The following is a 23216-nucleotide window of genomic DNA, read 5'->3' on the forward strand; positions in this document are numbered from 1 at the left end:
AGTTTGTCTGCGCTAATGATGCACTTCCTGTCTCCCACAGTTCCACACACTGACAACAGCGAAATCTCAGCAAAATCACCGCCCCAGTGTTGTGTTCCACTTAGCACCTGACCCATGAAGGTGTCCGTGTCCATTTTGTTTTTCTTTCTGCAAGCTTTTATGTCATGAGAGCCGTTACATAATCACAGCTCATACCAGATTGAGCCTTATGTATTTGTTGATAATTAATGGTTTGCCTGCAATGTGTGGAGAAAAAATATATAATAAAAGAAGTGTCTCTAGTGTTGGTTTAGTTGCACGGAGTGAGAAATTAGGCAAGTAACGGGATGGTCATTTTTCTGCTTAACCAAAAATCTTTTGACGCAGTTGTTTGTTTGCTTTGTGTTCTTTCACATTAATTAATTATAGTTGTCATTGTTTTTATCCAAGTACAATGTAGAAATCCAAGTTAACATATAGCCCCACAAAACCCCAGATACTATGCAATGGGACAGGGTTTTTAAAATTGACCATAAACTTAATTTAAAATATAATTGTATACATTGAGTGGTACATTTTTTGAAAATCTTGCAATGCAATGCAATCATGCCGTGAAATAAGCAATACATCCGTTCCCCTTTCTATTTTCTTTAACTTATATAAGATCCTAATATCTGCAGCAGAACAATAACTGATTTAACCTTGCATGAAATGTTCAGGGATCAATTTTCACTGAATCATTAATCGATACTAAGGACATATTTGATTAGGGAGATGTCTATGGGAAGCAGTGTTAATTTTGGCAGCTATTTTATATTTAGTTTTAGTTTTACTCTTTTGACTAAAATGCACACATTGCACATAAAATCAGTTTTAGTCACATTTTAGTCATTTCATTTGTTTTAGTTAATATTAGTCAACGAAAACTCCTGTCATTTTAGTCAGTGTAATTTTTTGTCCATGTATTATTTTTATTTTTTTTATTTATGCAAATCACCATTATGCATTATGTCTGACGCCAAATGTTTACATCCATAGTGGATGGATGCAAAACAAACATATTGATTGACTTAATTTGAAATGTATTTGAAATCAAGTCACAAACATCTATTGTAAACTTCATGGTCACAAATTACTGTAATCCACATTATTTTCAATTTGAAGTCTCTCTTGAAAATTTTTGTAATTAGAATAGATTTACAATAACAGTATGGAAGCATATAATGGACTTTATTCAACTGCAAATGTAATCCCACAGTAGCATTTTCATTTTCCATTTATGCACGTGTTATTTAGGTTACAATGCAAATACAATCATCCCATTTGTATTTTTATATTCCACTACGCACATTCGCTGACAATATTAAAATTTCAAAAGGCTTTTGCATTAACATATCATTTCCAAACACGTCCCCCACTGATAAACAAAAGATTGGATGTTTAAAGTGATATAGCATAAGCATATCATTAAACCCTCCTGTAGCCAAGCATGAATTTCACTTCATGCTGTAAGCGCTAAAATTGCCTTATACTTATAAATTAACCAATTAGATCCTAACTTTTACTAATTATAAGACCTAATCCTATATCCAAAAGAACAGGCGTTTAACTTCACACAATCTGTATCAACTTCATATTAAGCACAATACATTAAACCACATCAAGCGCGTTCAATGTTTAGTGATACACACGCTTGGGTACAATCCAGTCCCATTCTGTTGCACAGATTTCCGCGGTTCTGTGCAGATCTGCAGAATCCCACCGATCCCATTGATGAATCAGCACATATCTGAGCAGAACTGCGATAAGCTGCGCTACACAAACACGATGACCAGGTCAACTTATGCATAATTATGATTCGACCATGACCTGCCACCTCAAAAAGCATTGTAATTTATGTCCATTAGTATTGTGTTTATTTTTAATTTCGTCACATTTTAGTCAACTAAGATTAGAAGGCATTTATTTTTAGTTATTTTTAGTTATTTTCCACATTATTTAGTCTAGTTATCGTCATAGTTATCATCACTGAAAATAGGTCGTTGACGAATATTTTTCATCTTAGTTTTCGTTGAAGAAATTAACACTGATGAGAAGTAGGGTGATATGTTAAAATGCGATAAATGTAAAGTAGAATGTTGACAAAAAAGAAACAAGTTAAATAACCGTTTTAAAGCTCATCATGGCAATGGCCAAAATCGCTCAATTTACGATTTATAAAAAAAAAAAAAATTGTCTTAAAATCTTAGGAGTATTGGGTCATAGTCTAAATATAGTTAGGGATCATCCATCCATCCATTTACAATAACTGCTACATCCTATACAGGCAGTGGTTCAGTCGAGGACATATATTCAGGCATATGCTGTATGTCCACGTAATTCGAAGGGAATTTTGTGTATGCCCTCGTATAATTTCCGATATTGAATTATGTCGTCCATCCAACCCCCCAGACACAGGGAGAACATGCAAACCCCACACAGGCAGACACCCAAGGCCAGAAACAAACCTGGGGTCTAAGAAGAACCACTTTGCCACTGCCATTCCAGCTTTTTAAAGTTGGTAACATACAAAGTAAAAGGGCCATTAAAGTCACCACCTCAAAGACTGACTGAACCAGCTGCATATCCAAAGGCAAATCAATTCACTGCAGACCAGTAACATACTTCAGTCTAGTGCTGGGCGGTATGACCAAAAATTTATATCACGGTATTTTTCAAAATTATACCGGTTTCACGGTATATGACGGTATTTTTTAGTTTTTTTCATGCATGACTGGGTGTTAACCACATTTTCTACTGATTGAGAGAGAAAATACAGCAGTAGATTGACTTAGAATGCCCTATTTTACTGTCATGATGATTGAATATTGTAGAAAAATTCCACACTAGTATTAATACAGGTTTGCAAGGCCCCACAACATGATGCTGTTTACAAAGAGGTGGCACTCATGATTCTAATGAAGTGAAGGAATCAGAATGCATGACAGTTGCAGTCAAAATACAGAATCTTTTTATTGTGCAAATTTCGCAAACAACTTAAAAAATCATATTTTGTAAACCAACTGGCAACTACACAACATAAACAATCCCCTTCCCCTATAACTGCAAAGTTTTGACTTCTTTAACAACTGGACAGCATGCAAAGGCAACTTGCATAAATATTTAAACAAATAAATTATAAGTATTAAGCGGGACCATGTCTTTGGCTAGGTGGATAGTGATAGAGTTTGTAATCTCGATCCACTGTTTGCTTTTCTTGTCATAGGCAGTCCCTCTAGCAAACGCGTCTTCAAGTGACATCTGACTCGACTTTTCTTTTGCTTTTCCAGTGTTACCTGCTGATGTGGAGGACGCTGATCTTAGTTTCATGCATTGATTATATTCCAAGACATGTTTGCGGCTAAGGTGGTGGAGCGAATTGCTCGTGTTGCCGCCTCCGGCAACTTTAGCCAACAACATAAATAGTTGTTTGGTCGTTGTCAGATTTTTTAAAACCAAAGAACCTCCAAACAACAGATATGGCTCCTCTTTTTGGCACAAGTTCTTCTGTGTCATCACGTTCTAATTGTTCTACAGCTTCAGTTTCAGAACTTTCAATATCTATCCTATCCATCTTTGCCGTCACGCTTAGTAACACATGCAGCCTGTGCCCTCACCACAGTGCAACATTGAAAAGGGATCCCTCTCAAACAGTGTCGCGCCGTGCCGCGTTCCGAATGTTGTTTAAGCGATATACACCGGTATTATGGTATATTAAAAATTAATATCATAACAAAAATAAACACCGGTATTCGGTATGAACCGGTATACCGCCCAGCACTACTTCAAACCACACTTAATATGTAGTCTGGCAATTCATTTCTTTATATATTGAACAGACTAAGTCCTTTGAGAACCACAAATCACATAAAACGTCCTCTTTAACATCAACAAAGTGCCCAAGTGATCACGAGTTTACCAGTATAACATCAATCAATCTGTGATAAACTGGGCTCTTCAAATAAAGCGCCACAGTGAGTCAAAGGTTAATGAAAGGGCCACTAGCCTGGAGCGTGAAGCTACTGCAGCACTCTGTAATAGCATATTAAATAGCTCTTGGGCCGGATTAAATCAAAACTTTGACCCACCCGCTAATGGCAAACTACAAACCTGTACATCATAGCGGTTACATTTCTGATTAGAAGAAAGTGACATCTTACTGAAAATGAAACTGCAACTGAGTATAGTTCTGTAGTTTTTGATTAGCGGGTTGGTCAAAGTTTTGATTTAGTCCCAGCCCTTACCTCAAAGGGCTTTTGATGTCTCTCTCTCTAACTTAACTTTCTGTTTCACATAAAATGATTGTCTCCGTCACAGCCGCACCAGGAAGACTCTCCAGTCCGGTTCAGAGTTAACCCACCACTGGCTCTTTAGATTCACTGGCCTAAGCAGTCAGCACAGTGGCTCACAAGTTATGTCAAGGTATTGCCATATTAACCACAATAAAATACCCTTTGATCTCTTATTCCTGTAAACAAATTATATAAGGTCAACATTCAGTATTTTTGCACTTTGTTTTGCACTTATGTTGTAAGTCGCCTCTGGATAAGGGTGTCTGCCAAGAAATAGTTAAAAAAAATAAAAAAAAATAATAATAGAAAACCGAACAGTTTAGATTTAAATCATTATTTAACTGGCAAAGCAAGAGGTGATGAAGTTTGATAAAGTAAATCAAAAATTACTAACAAAATACTACAAAAAAAAAAAAAATGTTCTCCACCTTGAGATTCTTCAGGGGGAAACTCCATCTTATAATTGTATATCCTTCTGAGATTATAGATACAGTTACCTTTCTTTTCTCACTCAAAGAAAAATAAAGGATTGGGGATCATTAGCGCTACTGTAACCCAAAACCACCAAAAAGAAGAACAAAAAAAATTCCCTCTCCTCTCACTAATTCTGAAGTTGTGTTTTGAAGCAGCTGTTGCCAAACTACTGCAGGACTTGACCCAGATATCCTATTTTACTAACAACAAAGAGTGAGAGGGGGAAAAAAAAAAAGTATGACAAAAAAAAAAATTCCCACTGCAGTGGCTTCATAGCGCACCAGTGTGCATTTTTTTTGTCAGCAGTTGTTCCTGAATGTGCTTTTAAAAAGTTCTCAATTCATCCAGCACTCGATGTCAGACAGGTGAGGGGTGCTTTAATAATATTCTTCCACTTCTATGCTGTTAATGGCAGGTGCAAACCTCAAGTTTGATTAAAAAAAGCAAGCATATCCATTCCAAGAGATGTTAGTATTTGAACACAGTATTCCAGTCATTTTCTATAGGAATCAGGACAGACAGCTTCAATTACATGGCTGAAGAGATTTCTCCAGGCTTCCACAACTCTCTGTGTAAAGGTTAATGGATATGGTGAATCACTTTGTAGTGAACATATTATATTGCAGGGCTTTTTGAATCAGGTGTTTAATTCCAAATCTTGAATAGGATGGGCATAGTCAACTCCAGGAACCACTTGCCGTAAAACAATAAAACAAGGACTAGGGCAAAGTCACAAATAAAAATTAAGATTAGGTTTGTCTAGGGCTGAATAGAATAGGCACCTCTTAAGAAAGAGAGGTAGAGTTCTGGAACACGATACCTTACCATGTAGTTGAAGGTGACTAGATTTTGTCATGAAATGGGTTTGTGATTTGTGCATTATAACCTAATCAAAACCAAAAGTAGGCCTTGTAATATTTCATAAAGTTCTTCTTCTCTTACCTACATATGTTGTCGTCGTCTCTGGTTTATAATTTCTGAGCAGGAACACAATGTTGGAGCAGACTTGGTGAACACTAAGCCGAAATGTACAACCCACATACACACAGGAACAAACATGGCCGCCAGCCTCTGTCCCGTGAAAAACAGGCACGTACCTCCTGATTGGCTGTCGTAAGCTGTCCCTCCAGTGATGTCACTCTCTCCAGCGCTACCCTCAATCTCTCTCGCACCTGGTATTAGTAGGAACAAAAGTTATTTTACTGACCTTAGACATTAACCTCTTAGACATTAACCTTAAAATATATTTTTAAATGGGTGTAATTATGGTATTGTAAAAGTATAAATATTTCAACCATGTTTGAAAAATGTGTGTTCCATATGAGTCTGCTCATTTGACCTTTAGGAAGCACGCAATCCTTGCTCCTCACCTTCTCGTCCAGAGCCTTGTGGTGCTCAAACAGGGACTTGAGAGCTTTGAGGACCTCTACCTCGCTGGACACGCCCGAGGGCGGGGGGGCCTGCCTCTTCACCACGGTCATCCTGAGGGAGCGTTCGTGTCGAGACACCAGGCACTCCAAATGCTCCAACAGCAGCTGAAATGGACAGAGACATAGGGGCAAAAGATGGGGAAAGACTTAGACCCCTGTCTGACCAATCCAGGTACTTCTACAGAACAACCATGCTTTTCTAGTGCTTGAGTTTCTAAATCATTCAAGCGTCAGTGATCAGGATAGTTAAATCATCTCAAGGGATATAATTTTCCCCCTTGTCATCTAGGAATATGTCAATATGGAATTCCCTGCTCATGTTGTCCATTAAAAAGCAATCAGGAAGCAAGATCTAGCAAACAAATGCCTGCTATAGAAGTAGAAGAGCCATGTTTACTTTTTACAGTGCTTTATGTTTTCTGAATACAAATCCCATTGAGCTCCCTCAATATTACATGTTTTTATGGTAGTTATTCAGAAGCATTCTCAAGTGTACTGATGCATACTGTATATACACTCACCTAAAGGATTATTAGGAACACCATACTAATACTGTGTTTGACCCCCTTTCGCCTTCAGAATTGCCTTAATTCTACGTGGCATTGATTCAACAAGGTGCTGAAAGCATTCTTTAGAAATGTTGGCCCATATTGATAGGATAGCATCTTGCAGTTGATGGAGATTTGTGGGATGCACATCCAGGGCACGAAGCTCCCGTTCCACCACATCCCAAAGATGCTCTATTGGGTTGAGATCTGGTGACTGTGGGGGCCAGTTTAGTACAGTGAACTCATTGTCATGTTCAAGAAACCAATTTGAAATGATTCGACCTTTGTGACATGGTGCATTATCATGCTGGAAGTAGCCATCAGAGGATGGGTACATGGTGGTCATAAAGGGATGGACATGGTCAGAAACAATGCTCAGGTAGGCCATGGCATTTAAACGATGCCCAATTGGCACTAAGGGGCCTAAAGTGTGCCAAGAAAACATCCCCCACACCATTACACCACCACCACCAGCCTGCACAGTGGTAACAAGGCATGATGGATCCATGTTCTCATTCTGTTTACGCCAAATTCTGACTCTACCATCTGAATGTCTCAACAGAAATCGAGGCTCATCAGACCAGGCAACATTTTTCCAGTCTTCAACTGTCCAATTTTGGTGAGCTTGTGCAAATTGTAGCCTCTTTTTCCTATTTGTAGTGGAGATGAGTGGTACCCGGTGGGGTCTTCTGCTGTTGTAGCCCATCTGCCTCAAGGTTGTACGTGTTGTGGCTTCACAAATGCTTTGCTGCATACCTCGGTTGTAACGAGTGGTTATTTCAGTCAAAGTTGCTCTTCTATCAGCTTGAATCAGTCGGCCCATTCTCCTCTGACCTCTAGCATCAACAAGGCATTTTCGCCCACAGGACTGCCGCATACTGGATGTTTTTCCCTTTTCACACCATTCTTTGTAAACCCTAGAAATGGTTGTGCGTGAAAATCCCAGTAACTGAGCAGATTGTGAAATACTCAGACCGGCCCGTCTGGCACCAACAACCATGCCACGCTCAAAATTGCTTAAATCACCTTTCTTTCCCATTCAGACATTCAGTTTGGAGTTCAGGAGATTGTCTTGACCAGGACCACACCCCTAAATGCATTGAAGCAACTGCCATGTGATTGGTTGGTTAGATAATTGCATTAATGAGAAATTGAACAAGTGTTCCTAATAATCCTTTAGGTGAGTGTATAATCAAACAGGAAACAGACAGAACACCACTTTCTGAAAATAACAGTAACAGCTCAAATGTACAAATTGAGCAAAGGAAAGCATATGGAAAAGAGGGATGTATGTTAGTGTTATGGAAATTACATCATTATTTATAAGAGTTTATTTAGTAATAGAAAAAAGTGGTGAGAAACATCCAAGGTCATCCTGTGAGCCTGAAACTCAGATTTTTAGGAGCTCCCAGCCTTAAAATAGAAACGAAAGAATAAGATGTTCATTGTTGATCGATGCTGTTCTTGGCATTCTCAAAAATTATCTGGCTGTTACTCAAAACGCAACATGATGAAAGCTGGTGCAGGAAACTTAATAATATTCAGAACTGCTTGCTGTGCTTTTGACTCCATCAGTATTCTCTCTAGGGGGGCTCTTTTACAAACCAGTACAACAAGACACAAATTAAGGGAAGCTATACCAAAGACAGTAATTACTTATTTTCCCTATGCATTAAGCTAATTATCTGCACACAAATAGCATGTGCTGAATACCTAAATTACATGCAGTGGTATATAGTGCACAGTATGCAGATATATGACACATACAGCAGTGGACTCTTGAGAGTGCTGAAATAGGTGACTAACCAGCAAGTCTGATCAAAGATGGCACAGTGGTATACATATCTGGGCTACCAAGTGGTTTTACTGGTGAAGGCCTCTGCAGTTTGAGGCCTATATTCCAGGGCCACAGTCTCTGCACATTTTATGTCGCCCTGTGGTTTTACTCACTCTAGTGTTGTTCCTCTCGGCTTTCAGCTCAGAGATCTCCTCTTCTTTTTCCAGCAGCTGCTCCCTGCAACCATTCAGCTCCTTCGTTAATGTCGCAAACTCCTGCAGGAAAAAACAAGAGATGTCCTGTTAATCTCAGTGGGATTTAAAACCTTGACAGTGCCCAATCCATAGAGCCTACAGAAGTGTAAAACATGAATCTGTCTCGGCCTTTACCTCTGGAATAAAATACAAAAGATTCTGACCAGTATCTTGAAGAATATAATATCCAAATATCTAACTTGGTCTTAGTATATATACACCGATCAGCCATAACATTATGACCACCTGTCTAATATTGTGTAGGTCCCAAAACAGCCCTGACCCATCGAGGCATGGACTCCACTAGACCTCTGAAGGTGTGCTGTGGTATCTGGCACCAAGACGTTAGCAGCAGATCCTTTAAGTCCTGTAAGTTGTGAGGTGGGGCCTCCATGGATCGGACTTGTTTGTCCAGCACATCCCACAGATGCTCGATTGGATTGAGATCTGGGGAATTTGGAGGCCAAGTCAACACTTTGAACTCGTGACTCATCAGACCAGGCCACCTTCTTCCATTGCTCCGTGGTCGAGTTCTGATGCTCACGTGCCCATTGTAGGTGCTTTCGGCAGTGGACAGGGGATAGCATGGGCACCCTGACTGGTCTGCGGCTACACATCAGAACCAGCATTCACTTTTTCAGCAATTTGAGCTACAGTAGCTCGTCTGTTGGATCGGACCACACAGGCCAGCCTTCGCTCCCCACGTCCTTCCTTGGACCACTTTTGATAGGTACTGACCACTGCAGACCGGGAACACCCCACAAGAGCTGCAGTTTTGCAGATGCTCTGACCCAGTCGTCTAGCCATCACAATTTGGCCCTTGTCAAAGTCGCTCAGATCCATAAAAAAATATATGAAGGGCTTCTTAGTTTGTGCTTAATTTTTTATGTGAATAATAACTACTATTCTAATTAGATTTTGAAAAATGGCTTGACTGTGCCCCCCAGCTTTAAGCCAGTAGGTAGCCCTGTGTGGTGCCACCCTGATCAGGGTCTCTGAACAGACTGGGTGACTCAAGGCACTGGACTCAATTAACACAGCTGTTCAATACAGTCTTTCAGAGAAGCGTTACTCACAGTTCACAGAGTTCTCTAACAAACACGCACTGCAGCGTTGAATAGAAAGGGAGGTGAAAAGGTGAGTTATTTCAGTGGGTGTGAAGGAACCCACATGGTCATAGTCTCCACAGATGAGATTCCTCAAATACTCATTCTGCAAGCAAGACTTTTTTCATACTCATTTACTATGCAAACAATTTTACAGTTGATGGCTGATTGCTTAGTCTTGAAAGTGCTTCCATTCAAGTGTACTTCAAGTGTACTGTTTGAGAGGGAAGCCTTAATGTTAAATGTAACAAATGTAACATGTTAAATGCAAAATAGGTCACTCTGTTATTTTGGTTTATAGAACTTAAATAAACTCTGGAAGCTCATCTATCTGTTTCTAAAAGGATACAGAGAAATCACAAAGAAGAAATTGCACATTACAAAGAATGCTAACTCAGTTCATTCTTCCTTTGTTCTAAGCAGGTAACCTGTGGGATTACAGTGGCTTGGGGACAGGGTTTATGTGCTCGGTGTACATGATGCATGCTAAGCCTTGGCCATTTATCTATCCAAATCTATTCCCAGCAGGAAGACACAGGTGTAATCAGGAATTAATCCCTCTACATTCATCAGTGGGAACGTTTAACCTGTGCCCATAGCACAGAAATGTGAAGATACACTTTCCAAACATCTCGTGTCAACATACACTACTGGTCAAAAGTTTTAGAACACCTAAATTTTTCCAGTTTCCATTGAAATGTATACAGTTTAATGTCTCAATTCAATGTCTGAAATTAAAGCATAGAACAAATAAACAATTGGAGATAAAAAATAAATCATGGAATCATTTTGTTTAACAAAATTTAACCCCTTGACAAACCCCTCTGGTACCCTTAAAAAGGCACCAAATCTGTGTGCTTCTCTTTAATCCCATGTGTACTCTTCACTGTGTTGTGTTGTTTGCCAAGACTCTTAGCATTCTAACGATGTGAAGCATTCTCTGATGTTAAAAGTGAGGTTGTTATACCCCCCCCTGCATTTACGCACCCCCCCTCCGCATTCTGAAATGGGGGGTGGGAGATACTTGGTCTGAGTAGGAATACAAAATCTCAGAAAATATTGACAATAATGACATTCTGGAACCAGATAGTCTACTGATCAAGACAGGACCATCCACGTTTTGGTAGAAGCAACACACACCCGTAAAGAGCTCAAAATGTCAAGATTGAAAACTCTGTTTACAGTGTACTAATACACAATGATTTTACATATCTGGATCTGAACTTCTCTGTGTTTGATAGAAGCATACTGTATTAATCATCAGGTTGTTCTGAACAAAACAAGCCTATTTGCAAAGAAATCCGATCGAAACCGAGTGATCTGTGACCTTCTGAATGAGACGCCCCCCCGGAGCATACTGTGTGTTACCCCCCGGGCTCTGAATGACGGCAGGCGACATGTTTGACTAAATAAAATGGCAGTAAAACTAGCTCATGTGTTGTTATACCTGCATAGGCATCTTCTACCATTTTGAAATCTATTATTTCCAACTACTATTCAATCAGACCAGCACTATGACCCTGTACTCCTTCAGAAGAAATGAGACCAACCATGAGGCCTCCATCCACTGCCAGAGCCATCATTTGTATTTCGCACCGCAAGCCCCGAGTGCCCTTAGCCCAGCTATGAGATGCAATCTGAGGACCTTGTGCAGTTGGATCTGTGAACAATCTGAACCTGCAGGAGCTCGTGTGTGGATAACTGAGGATTGCCCTGCTCCCCACACTGTCCCACTGCTGCCCCCCAAGGGATTCACAGCTGGAATCTGAGATCAGCTTGATCCAGGATGGAAATGTGCTGTATTCAGGGGGCGACTCAAGAGCCTCACTAACAAAACAAAATGTCTGACCCTTTTAACATTTAGGAGGTGGCTATTGCCATGTTACCAGTTCAGGAATCTGGGCAATTGTAATAAACCAAAGCATCCGTTTTATTGATTGATTAATTTATTTTCCAATGGCTCCCTCACATTTGTTCGCATATTAATTGGACCCAACATTATTTACTTGTTAAATATTTATTTTTTAAAAGGATTAATGCACTGCTTACCTCTGATACGTCCTGTCAGTCAGACCCTGACTTGGGGGACTGTGACTGAGGATTGAACCATATGAACAGTTTAAAGGCTGCAGTATTGTCAACCAATATAAACAGGCCAGAGTGCATTAGTGCAACTGACAGACATGACGATTTGACAGAATCAAATCAAACGACAAGGACTTCCTCAGGGGCGGGGGGGAAGGATAAAAAAAAAAACCTGGGATGAAAATGACACGGTTTACTAATTAGACTCAATCTGAATAGTGCTCTCTGTTAAACATTTGCCCCATTAACAATTTTCACAAATAGATGTTTTTATATACCTTTTCACATTTTAAATCATATTCCCTAAATGCACAAGGGGGGGGTAGAAAATAGGTCACTGCTTTTTATTTGATTTTTTATAGGGCAATGCAATAGACAAGGAGGCCAGTTTCCATCCAAGAACAGATGTTGTATCTCACTCTCTCTTTCAAGTCACATTAATCATTGTATATGCCTTAAAACAGTATATTTTTATATGGCTCCCTGTACACTTATGTGCTATCAACATGTGCCTCTGGATGAATCAATTTGAACCCTGTCCCTTTTAAATGCTGAGTACCTTTGAATAGCACGCTAACTATAAATAAAAGTTATAGCCAATGCACACTTTATATCTGTCCTCAGAGAGTTTGTGGAAAGCTCTGTTATTCTGTCAGTCTCTGTGCCTTTCCTCTGAAATGTACGCGAGTGTCAGTGCAACAATATTGCATTATTTGTAAACAACTGATTTCCATAAATCACAGTGTGATCAACAATAAAAAAATAAGACAGCACATAGAAAAATTAGCGTGTGCGCAGAATAATGCAGCATCTCGGAATGAGCTACATACGGGGAGCTATTTCAGTCTCTCCGCTATCAATTCTGCGAAGACATGAAGTCTGTTCGTTTAAATAGCATGATAGATCACACCCTCTTCATCGCCGATGATGGCAGCTTCAATTTGGGACCTGCCGACGGACTCTGGATTAATTCCTCATCAGCACCTTTCCCAGTAGGTGATCCGATACAGAGCTGTCATACAGAATACATATGGATGATAGCAGTAACTCCCAAGACTAGCTGAGTAATCTATGCTAATTCCTGTATTAACTTAAGCTCCCAAAAAGGCCCATTATACAAGCATGCCATGCATATAAATAGTTTTAACATCTTTAGTTAGATAATGGGTTCTAATGATTATTATTTTCTTGGTCTTTTTTCTGTATATTTATGATGAAAGTTGATTTCTCTTCCCCTGAAAGGAAATTTCAGCAGGTCCCTGGGAAGATTGAGACTCTTCTGGGGGAAATTAGTTTCCTTTAAGCTTCTTAAATATGGAGGTCTAAGCTAACCACAGCTCTGTCATGCCTTCAACAGGCGTTCTGTGATCAAAAGGCATATTGATGAGATCAGTAGGCCTGGGACACTGCTACAAAACAAGCAGCATTCACAATGTCCCCAGAAACAGCCTCCCCATCCACAACAAATACTCTGTTTCAATGATCCCGGCATTTCCAGAAAGTGCTAAGGGATTTGCCAGACTTTTAATTCACAGTATTATTTCCTTTTTTAATCAATTGCATCTAGTGATTCAAAATACTAATTAAAAAGTTGTTAAAGCACATTACAGTATCAGCTCCCGATCAAAGCCGCCTGTCAACATTTGAGATGGTGTTCTGTTCAGTTAAGAAAGTCCAATGAAGGAAACAATCTTAAAAAAAAAAAAAAAAAAAAAAAATCATACGTCTACAAATTCATTGCCTTGTACATATTTGGCACATACGCATTATGTTTAATTAACTGATTGTTTGTTCACTTGCGTAAACTGGGAGATATGATCCAAACATCTGCAAAGTGCACTAAAATGTCTGGTATTTGAAGACACCTGCTATATATGGTCTAGATCAGTGGTTGCCACCCCTGTTCCTGGAGAGCTCCAGTCCAGCAGGTCCAATAGGTCACCCTTCAACAGAAACATTGAATTCTGATCATTCAATCTGGAGAGATACTTCTGAACAAAATCATGAAGACCCTAAAGCCCTCAAGGACTGGAGTTGCCTTGCTTTAACAGGTGACTTGACTTAAGACCATTTCATATCACCATAGCTTGGAGATCAAAACCCTCTGAGCAATAATTATATATAATCCAAATACCACAGTGCTGCAAGTTCTAGAACACCTTGTTCTATTGTGCCAGAGTAGACCAGTCTTTTTTTTTTTCTCACTGCTTATTCAATCAGACCCCCTGACGTGAGTTATCTGCATTGCCACTGGCACTATCCGTTGACTGAAGTCACGGCTGATTTAATCATTAGATTACCATAGAAGACATTAGCCACACGAAGAGCAACAGATCCACTGTATTACTGTGTATTAAGAGGGAAAGAAAATTGAAATAGGAGACGGGGGGGGCTACCATTACAAAGCGATTGATACTGGAATGCTGACGATGCATCTTAGCAAAATTTGAATAGAGGCAGAGTGTTTTGGACAGGCATTGCACATGCAGAATCGTACGGGTCTATGATTGCTTCCTAGCATTCGCAGATGCTCAGGATCTTAAGGATGCTGGGACTCTATTTCTTACATAAACCACAACACAACATCTACTGTTTGGCTCCAATGGCAGACAGGATTAAGCGAAAGTGTTCAACAGATTAGAGAAACAGATTAAAGCAGAGTTGACGAGATGGTGGAGACCATATGACAGATTGAAACAGATCTGAACTAGAACCTGAACTGCATGGGTAAAAAAAGGACACAGATAAGACCTATTTCTTGCCTGATATCCGTGTCTTGTTGGTTGCAACAAAAATTGTTCTTTTCATTAAACATATTCATCATGTTCACATACATATTTAATATGAAATGCTTTACTACAAAGAGTAACATCAATCATTACAAATTCAATTTAGCTAAAACAGCAATTCAAAATAATACATTTTACAAATTCCAATTTATACATATTTAATATGAAATGCTTTACTACAAAGAGTAACATCAATCATTACAAATTCAATTTAGCTAAAACAGCAATTCAAAATAATACATTTTACAAATTCCAATTGTAAAATGTATTATTCTGAATTGCTGTTTTAGCTAAATTGAATTTGTAATGATTGATGCCTTGTACTTCACTGTATTTTTGCACTTTGTTTACACTTATGATGTACGTCGCCCTGGATAAGGGCGTCTGCCAAGAAATAAAAATAATAAATAATAATAACTTAAAAATCATGTTTCTCTGTGTATGTTTAGCATATTATATTAAAGTTTTATTTTCTTCTTGTTGCTTGTGGTTGTATAACTGTCCTGTTTTTGCAGAGTAGCGCAACCATCAAATGCATCCTAAGATGGAATGTTTAATAATGCATTTTCAGAGTCGAGAAATGGGCCCAAATGTTTGTAAGCATTACATAAAAGAAGGGGAAAAGTAAATCACTCTAATGGTCTTTCGGGTGATTAACTATGGAGTACAAGAAACGCTGGTTGTGGTTTGACCCAGAGGTCTCAGAGCAGGCAGTGAACTGACCCTTCTGAATGTATTTTTACACCATAGTTTGTCATAGCCAAAGCAGAAGTGACTGTTGTCTTGCAGTGCGGACCCAGAGGGAACAATAACTTCAGGTGAGCAATGCAGCCTTTGGATATCTAGTCTCTGTAAATTACCTGTCTAAAGATCATTTTCAGATTTCCCTCCCACACCCCGAAGGAATTCATTCAGTAAGCACAGTGATGACAAGCTATCATCCAAATACAGATCACAATTTTGCTCTTCTATGACCGTCAAGGCCCTTTCTCAGTTCACTGTCATTCTTAATAAAAGGGATATGTCCTTTTTAACCGTCCCTCTCCAATTTCCCACTGATCTGAACAAGCCAACAATAGCTGTTTAAAGCTATGCTGGTTTGCTCCTTCTTTAAGAATGTTGTCAGTATTTACATGTAAGAAAAACATGTGAGTGTGCGAAAGAAACACACATTTTTAACATTATCAGCAGTAGCAGTTGAGGAAACAGAAGTTATATCTCACCATAGGCTTCACACAGAATATTTGAACTGAAGTCCTAGGAGGACAGAAAAAATGTATAAATTACATTTTATGAACTCAAAAGTCAATGTACAAATAAAGCAGAATGCTAGCATGTGTTTCCACTAAAATCCTATTAAATTATTATTATCAATTATATACCTGGTTATACTTAAAGGCCTCTTACACTTTAGTATCAAAACACTCCCCATAAAAACAGATTTGTATTGTCAAAACCATCTCTGATTCATTGTGTTGTTTGTCTACCCAGGGCAAGCAGTTTAACTATCACATATGATAGCTTTCAATTTAGCTATGAACGTGTTTTGATATCAATGGGCATAAGTCTTAAAACTACCAAATTCTTGCGCAATTTAAGGTGCTGTTAGTTTTCTTTTCTTACATTGTGAAATGTATTCACAATATGTTTGTGCCTCTGTACATGCATTTTTCATATTACCAATACATTTACTCTGAGAGGAGCAAATAAATAGAACTTTTGGAATCAAAGGAAAGCAACAGAAAAAATAGCTCAGCGTCTATTTGAGTCTCCTGGTCGGCAAGACATTAATACATGACCAGGTTGGTTCCTCTGTATTTTTCAGGGAGAGCTGAGTTAAAGACCCCAGGGACTTCTCAGCATTTATTTTCCAAGAACTTGGATTAAGGAATGAGAGCAATATGCCGTAGATTTGCTGGCAGTGCAATCTGAATCATGCAGTTCAACATTCTGCCCCCCACTTCCTCAGCTGTAAAACACATACACGAAATCCAAAATGGAATTGCTATTTTCATTTACAAACAGCATAAAATGGTGTGGAAATATGTTTGATGTTGCAAAACAATCCAGTTTAAATACCACAATGCAGCTTGAAAGGCACATCACGATTATTAATGAGCATTTCAGACTAATGGAAATTTGACAGCTGCTGCCTGACAACAATTCCCCAGGATATTTTCAAAGAAAACCTCCAAATACATAATTAGCCTCCCTTGAAACTTTTAAAAATAAAGACTTATTTACCATATTGTCATACACAACCATATACACTCACCTAAAGGATTATTAGGAACACCTGTTCAATTTCTCATTAATGCAATTATCTAACCAACCAATCACATGGCAGTTGCTTCAATGCATTTAGGGGTGTGGTCCTGGTCAAGACAATCTCCTCAACTCCAAACTGAATGGGAAAAAAAGGTGATTTAAGCAATTTTGAACGTGGCATGGTTGTTGGTGCCAGACGGGCCGGTCTGAGTATTTCACAATCTGCTCAGTTACTGGGATTTTCACGCACAACCATTTCTAGGGTTTACAAAGAATGGTGTGAAAAGGGAAAAACATCCAGTATGCGGCAGTCCTGTGGGCGAAAATGCCTTGTTGATGCTAGAGGTCAGAGGAGAATGGGCCGACTGATTCAAGCTGATAGAAGAGCAACTTTGACTGAAATAACCACTCGTTACAACCGAGGTATGCAGCAAAGCATTTGTGAAGCCACAACACGTACAACCTTGAGGCGGATGGGCTACAACAGCAGAAGACCCCACCGGGTACCACTCATCTCCACTACAAATAGGAAAAAGAGGCTACAATTTGCACAAGCTCACCAAAATTGGACAGTTGAAGACTGGAAAAATGTTGCCTGGTCTGATGAGTCTCGATTTCTGTTGAGACATTCAGATGGTAGAGTCAGAATTTGGCGTAAACAGAATGAGAACATGGATCCATCATGCCTTGTTACCACTGTGCAGGCTGGTGGTGGTGTAATGGTGTGGGGGATGTTTTCTTGGCACACTTTAGGCCCCTTAGTGCCAATTGGGCATCGTTTAAATGCCACGGCCTACCTGAGCATTGTTTCTGACCATGTCCATCCCTTTATGACCACAAATGTACCCATCCTCTGATGGCTACTTCCAGCAGGATAATGCACCATGTCACAAAGGTCGAATCATTTCAAATTGGTTTCTTGAACATGACAATGAGTTCACTGTACTAAACTGGCCCCCACAGTCACCAGATCTCAACCCAATAGAGCATCTTTGGGATGTGGTGGAACGGGAGCTTCGTGCCCTGGATGTGCATCCCACAAATCTCCATCAACTGCAAGATGCTATCCTATCAATATGGGCCAACATTTCTAAAGAATGCTTTCAGCACCTTGTTGAATCAATGCCACGTAGAATTAAGGCAGTTCTGAAGACGAAAGGGGGTCAAACACAGTATTAGTATGGTGTTCCTAATAATCCTTTAGGGGAGTGTATAAGAAGGAAGCTATTGAATGGATCACCAAGAGGTGAAAAAAGACCTAGAAGACAACCACATAAAAAATTAGAAGATTAAATAATAATCTTTGCAGGCGTGCCATGGAAAATAAAATCTTAGTTTGAAGCAAGTCATGATGATGGTGATGATATAAATATATCTCATCACCAACCATGTGGCTAATTAATATGATCACTAAGCAATATGAAAGTATATTGGCAACCGAAAGTAACGACTTGTTACTAGAGGCAACTTAGTGGCCAACACTCTGCAACTCTACTGACAATTTTTTACCATTAAAAATGCCTGATGTCATGTGGCATAAAACTGATGACAAAATAGTTTTTTAAGGCCCTCGTTCCTGTTTATTAGAATTACAGGTTAAGGTTTGAATCCTGTTCCTGTGCTTTCTTGTTACAATTCCAAAATAGGTTGATGTTACGTTGTTTCAATACTGCTATCTAGTTATATTTACAGTAAAACTGTGTGGATATATTGTATATATAACAGTAACACTAATTGACAGCCCCACACATCTGTTTGTTAGTATGCACCATGGTATCAAACACACTCTAATCAAACTCCAAGTAGAAGATTTGCAGGGCTTTTTAAAACATCTTTGGCATAATTTTGACTTATCACTGCTTTGCAATCTAAAAACTGTTATTCCTAGTGCACATCACTAATGCCTTTGTTTAATTTTCTAGTTCTGCATCTCATTTGCCATATTGTTCTTTCTTGTACAGTTCTTTATATTTCTCTGTATTACGTTTTGGGTTTAGTATTGTACTTTTATTGTTCTTCTCACTTCTCACAGTAGTGTACAGTTTCAGCTGAGAACTATCCCCACTGTGCTTTTTATTGCCTTATGGAAATTGTACCAAAGCAGAAAATGATTGGCAGTTCCCTGTCAGAAGATGATGGAAACTGGATTGTTTAAACAGGACATTTAATTTAATTGTATTTTTAAGCGGACAGTTTTGAGAGACACACATTTTTTTATTTAACTGGGACTAGAGATTTCATAATTCAGCGTTCCAAGAAAAGAAGCAATTCGTTTTTGGAGTTGTTCACACACCATGCTGTTTATTTCAATCTCCAAGAAAGACATCCAAGGATACACTTCACACCTGAGTGCATATGCTGCTAGAAGAGAAAACAAAATCTACATTTGCTGTTGAAATGCATTAAAACAGGCTGGGGGACTTGGAGGAGGAACAGCACAATCCCCAACCCTGTCCTGGTTTTGGATAAAGGTTTATTGTTCATTGAAGATTTTTTCTACAAAAGTGGTGTGATTTTAATTTAAGGGTTACAGTGTCAATTTGATCCTGTCCTAATGTCGTTTCTTTATTATGTTATGCAGTTATGACTTTCAGAACTTTCCTTTTCGAAGCCCACGCAAACTCTACTTAATTGTCTTGAACTGTTTGTAACTTATAAAAATGTGACTTTCCCATAATTATGTTGTCATGAACAATCTGGACAGAGGGAGCCCAGTGGGCAGGAGGAACTTTGACAACCAACCTAGAGGTGTCAAGGAACATAATGAATTTATATTTAAAAAGTGAAAATGCTCAATAAAATAATGCATGTGCACGATAGAGTAGCCATTAAAATAATACTTAACAACAGGAAATAAAAAAAACAGTATAAAGAAATAAAACCGGCAATAAACTTGATGGCATTATAGTAGCAGTTACAGTTACAATAAAATGTAATGACTGCAGTTAATATTAATGGCAGTGTCACAGTCTGCACAAGCTTAGGCTGCAATTATTTCCGTCAGGTACAATATAATATTCATAGAACCAAGACATCAAAACAGACTTTTCTTAAGGGTGTTTTCAGTACCAATGTTTTTGTTTCATGTGCTGCCTCTCGCTTCTAAGCATTCTTTCAGGGAAGCTATGTATTAATTAGACCTAATTAGGGACCCCTGAGACCAATGTTCAAAAATCAGCAGCTTTGATAGCTCTTTGCTACGCTACTCTATACTCCATATAGAGTATAGTAGTTTGCGTTTATAATGTGTGCAATCAGTTGTTTGTGTATAGTATATGTTGTGAGTGTACAGTGTATTGTATGTCCTGTGCATGTACTGTGTGTATAGTGTACAGTGTGGGTAGTGTGTATACTGTGTATTGCATACAGTCTGGCCTCTCAGGTGATTTCCATTGTATCACTGTTAATTTGTGGGGAATTCCCTTCGTCGTATCACAGTTTAACACACACAACTCTGTCTCTCTCTCTCTAACACACACAGTGTCTCACTCTCTGTCACTGTCTAACACACAGTGTCTCACTCTCTCTGTCAGTGTCTAACACACACATGCGCCGTGTCTCTGTGTGTCAAGGGCTCAAAGCTGACCAGTTCCTAATCTCACTGCATACTGTGGGTGTATACATTTATTACGGTTTCTGTTTTCTGTGAAGGGCATGGATGATAAAAAAAAATGTGTATACATGCATACAAAAAACACGGGCTATACAATGATACAGAACCACAAAGGGGACACCTGAAACAAAAAAAACTGTTTAGTGTTCCCTCGCAAAATAATGACTATAACTTGTTGGATGCATTTATTGTTTATTTTGGTTGTGTTTCAAATTATTTTGTGCCAACCGAAATGAATGGTAAATAATGCATTGTGTGATTTTGGAGTCACTTTTATTGTAAATAAGAATAGAATTACGAATAATCTTGAATGAATCATCAAAAAAGATGAACAGAAAAGTTACAGAAGCATAAATGTAAGATGGACGACTCAAAGTTTCCCTATTCTGGAGTGGTTTTGTTGACTCAAGAGGACATCTTTTAGAGAGTTTTATTTGATCACCTTAAAGGTGATCATAGCATTTGAGACTACAGTGCTTTCAGACATTTTATTTGTCTATCCGTTTACTTCTCTGTGACAATCTAGTTGTCTTCTCTTTATATTAGCTTCGCTATTTTGCTAGAAGTGCAATAATACAGTATTAACTAGTGACAAACAGAACGTATCTGTATAAACTGTAGAGCACATTCATTCATAAAAACAGTAAACTAATCATTTTATAATTAGGAACAATAAGATCACATAAATTAATGGTTAGCATGTCTTGGGGGTATGATTTTCATTTCTCTTTAACTCTGTAACTTAGCGTCACAAGCTTGATGTAGCCAATGCATGGAATTGGTGGAAGTACTTCTTTAAATTGGCAAAAATCTCTTTTTAATTTATTTTTTCAAGGGAACACAAAATAATTAGCCTTTTCTTTCCCCCCTCAATGGTTTTGTACAATGATATAAGCAAAGAAAAAACAAAACAAAAAAAATCTTCCTTGAAAACTCACAAAAAAAAGAAAAATCACAAAATGAGCAACTGTTCTGCACTGTTCAGAGGAGCAGCCTATTTCCTATCACAGGGTTCTTGTGCTTTTTGAGTTTTATTCTTACAGCAGTGTATCCAATTATTGTAGTCTGTCTGGCTCTGCTAAAAGTGTCTAGGTGGATTGTTATGCAGGATGCAATTTAAGTATTTAAGTGAAAAGTAGCCTCTTGAAAAGAAATCTTGAGGCTGAGTGGGAGGAAGCAATAAGGGGGGAGAAATAATTGTCACACCAACTTTAATAAATGTCTCAATGATTGTTTCCGCTGTACACCTCCCAACCTTATTGGAGGAGTCTCTTCACAAACAGTTTATGGGTGGGAGAGGCTCTTGGACTGACAAGAAATAACAGCCTGGAGTCGAGAAATGTGGACACATTGAAAACAAGTGGATAAACAAGGTTATAACTTGGAATAATTGTTTTATTGTTAGAAGTATTACAAGGTGGATTACTAGGAGATTACTGAATCCTAATGATAATAATAATCCTTTTGAAAACATAATACGATACTATCCTGCGGAATAAGTACACACTCAGCTCTCTTATTACAAAAAGGCACATGCTTAACAATATGGTTTGTAACAAGAGAAGTGTGAAGTTTAATTAAGATGTTAAATTTAGCTGCTGTCAACATCTCCCAATAGAGGAGTCAATTTGAATCAATTTGAGTGCCTTAGAACCGTAAATACCCTACACAGATTAAATTAAGAGGAAAGCACATGTGGCAAAAGCTCGACATGGGTTGCTTCTGAAAAACTGAAACTAGGTACAAATACAAAATGAAGAAAATAATATTAATGATAATCATAAGACTAAGATGTAGTTTCAGCTGGTCAGAAGTGTGCAGTTCATTCAGGTAGGGCTGTTGCTGATTTCACTGCCCACACATGTCTACAGCGGGATCCAGATCATAAAAAGATTGGACTCATTTATGTCCCCCAGCTGTTAAGCTTGTGGGCATCGCAATGTCTTAATCATCCGGGGCTATGACACAGTCTGAGCACTTTCGAGCAGTTGGCACATGCCCAGTGCTGCGACACTGGGCCTGCAGCCCAAATCTCGGAGCAAAGACCAAATTATTCATCTTAACCCACAATGCAGCCGCCCCTTGTTTATCACCGGAGCGCCTGACCACCACGGAACACTATATTTATTTGTTCATTTTTTTCAGAATATGGAGCTCCAAGGTTATTTTAGGGCACCTCAATTAGCCATTATTAGATTGTGGAAGCTAACGTCGAAGTTCCCGAGAGATACAGGAGATTAGGGAATACGCGCATGTGATGGGAATCCAGGTTTTCAACTAAAATTGTATTGTTTGATGGATGGCCACATGTTTTCAGGATCCATATTTTATTGTATTGTATTTTTGGTTCTCTTACTCAGTTTAGGTCATTTTTATAAGTTCTTATAAGTTTGAAGCCATTGTGGTTTCATCTTCGATACATGTGCCATAAAATAATAATAATGATAATATATGATAATAATAATAATTATCATAATATTGTTTTTTTCAAAAGGATAAAAATCCCACAATTGAACATAAAAAAACAGCCCCTGCAGGGGAGAGCTGGCTAAAGATATGAGG

At 38.6% G+C, this 23216-nt stretch overlaps 1 protein-coding gene across 10 annotated transcripts in view; it reads right to left on the minus strand.

Annotated features, from left to right (window-relative positions):
* Positions 1-23216, minus strand: part of ppfia4 (PTPRF interacting protein alpha 4) — a 125784-nt gene that overhangs the window by 45895 nt on the left and 56673 nt on the right. For all 10 annotated transcript variants that reach the window (XM_066703683.1, XM_066703675.1, XM_066703676.1 and 7 more), the window contains exons 2-4: positions 8713-8814; positions 6155-6319; positions 5882-5956 (exon numbers count right to left, since the gene is read on the minus strand). In XM_066703683.1, the coding sequence (XP_066559780.1) occupies positions 5882-5956; positions 6155-6319; positions 8713-8814 (342 nt within the window). The remainder of the gene's footprint in view (positions 1-5881; positions 5957-6154; positions 6320-8712; positions 8815-23216) is intronic.

This window comes from Amia ocellicauda, chromosome 5 (genome assembly GCF_036373705.1).
Source record: "Amia ocellicauda isolate fAmiCal2 chromosome 5, fAmiCal2.hap1, whole genome shotgun sequence".
NCBI lineage: Eukaryota > Metazoa > Chordata > Actinopteri > Amiiformes > Amiidae > Amia > Amia ocellicauda.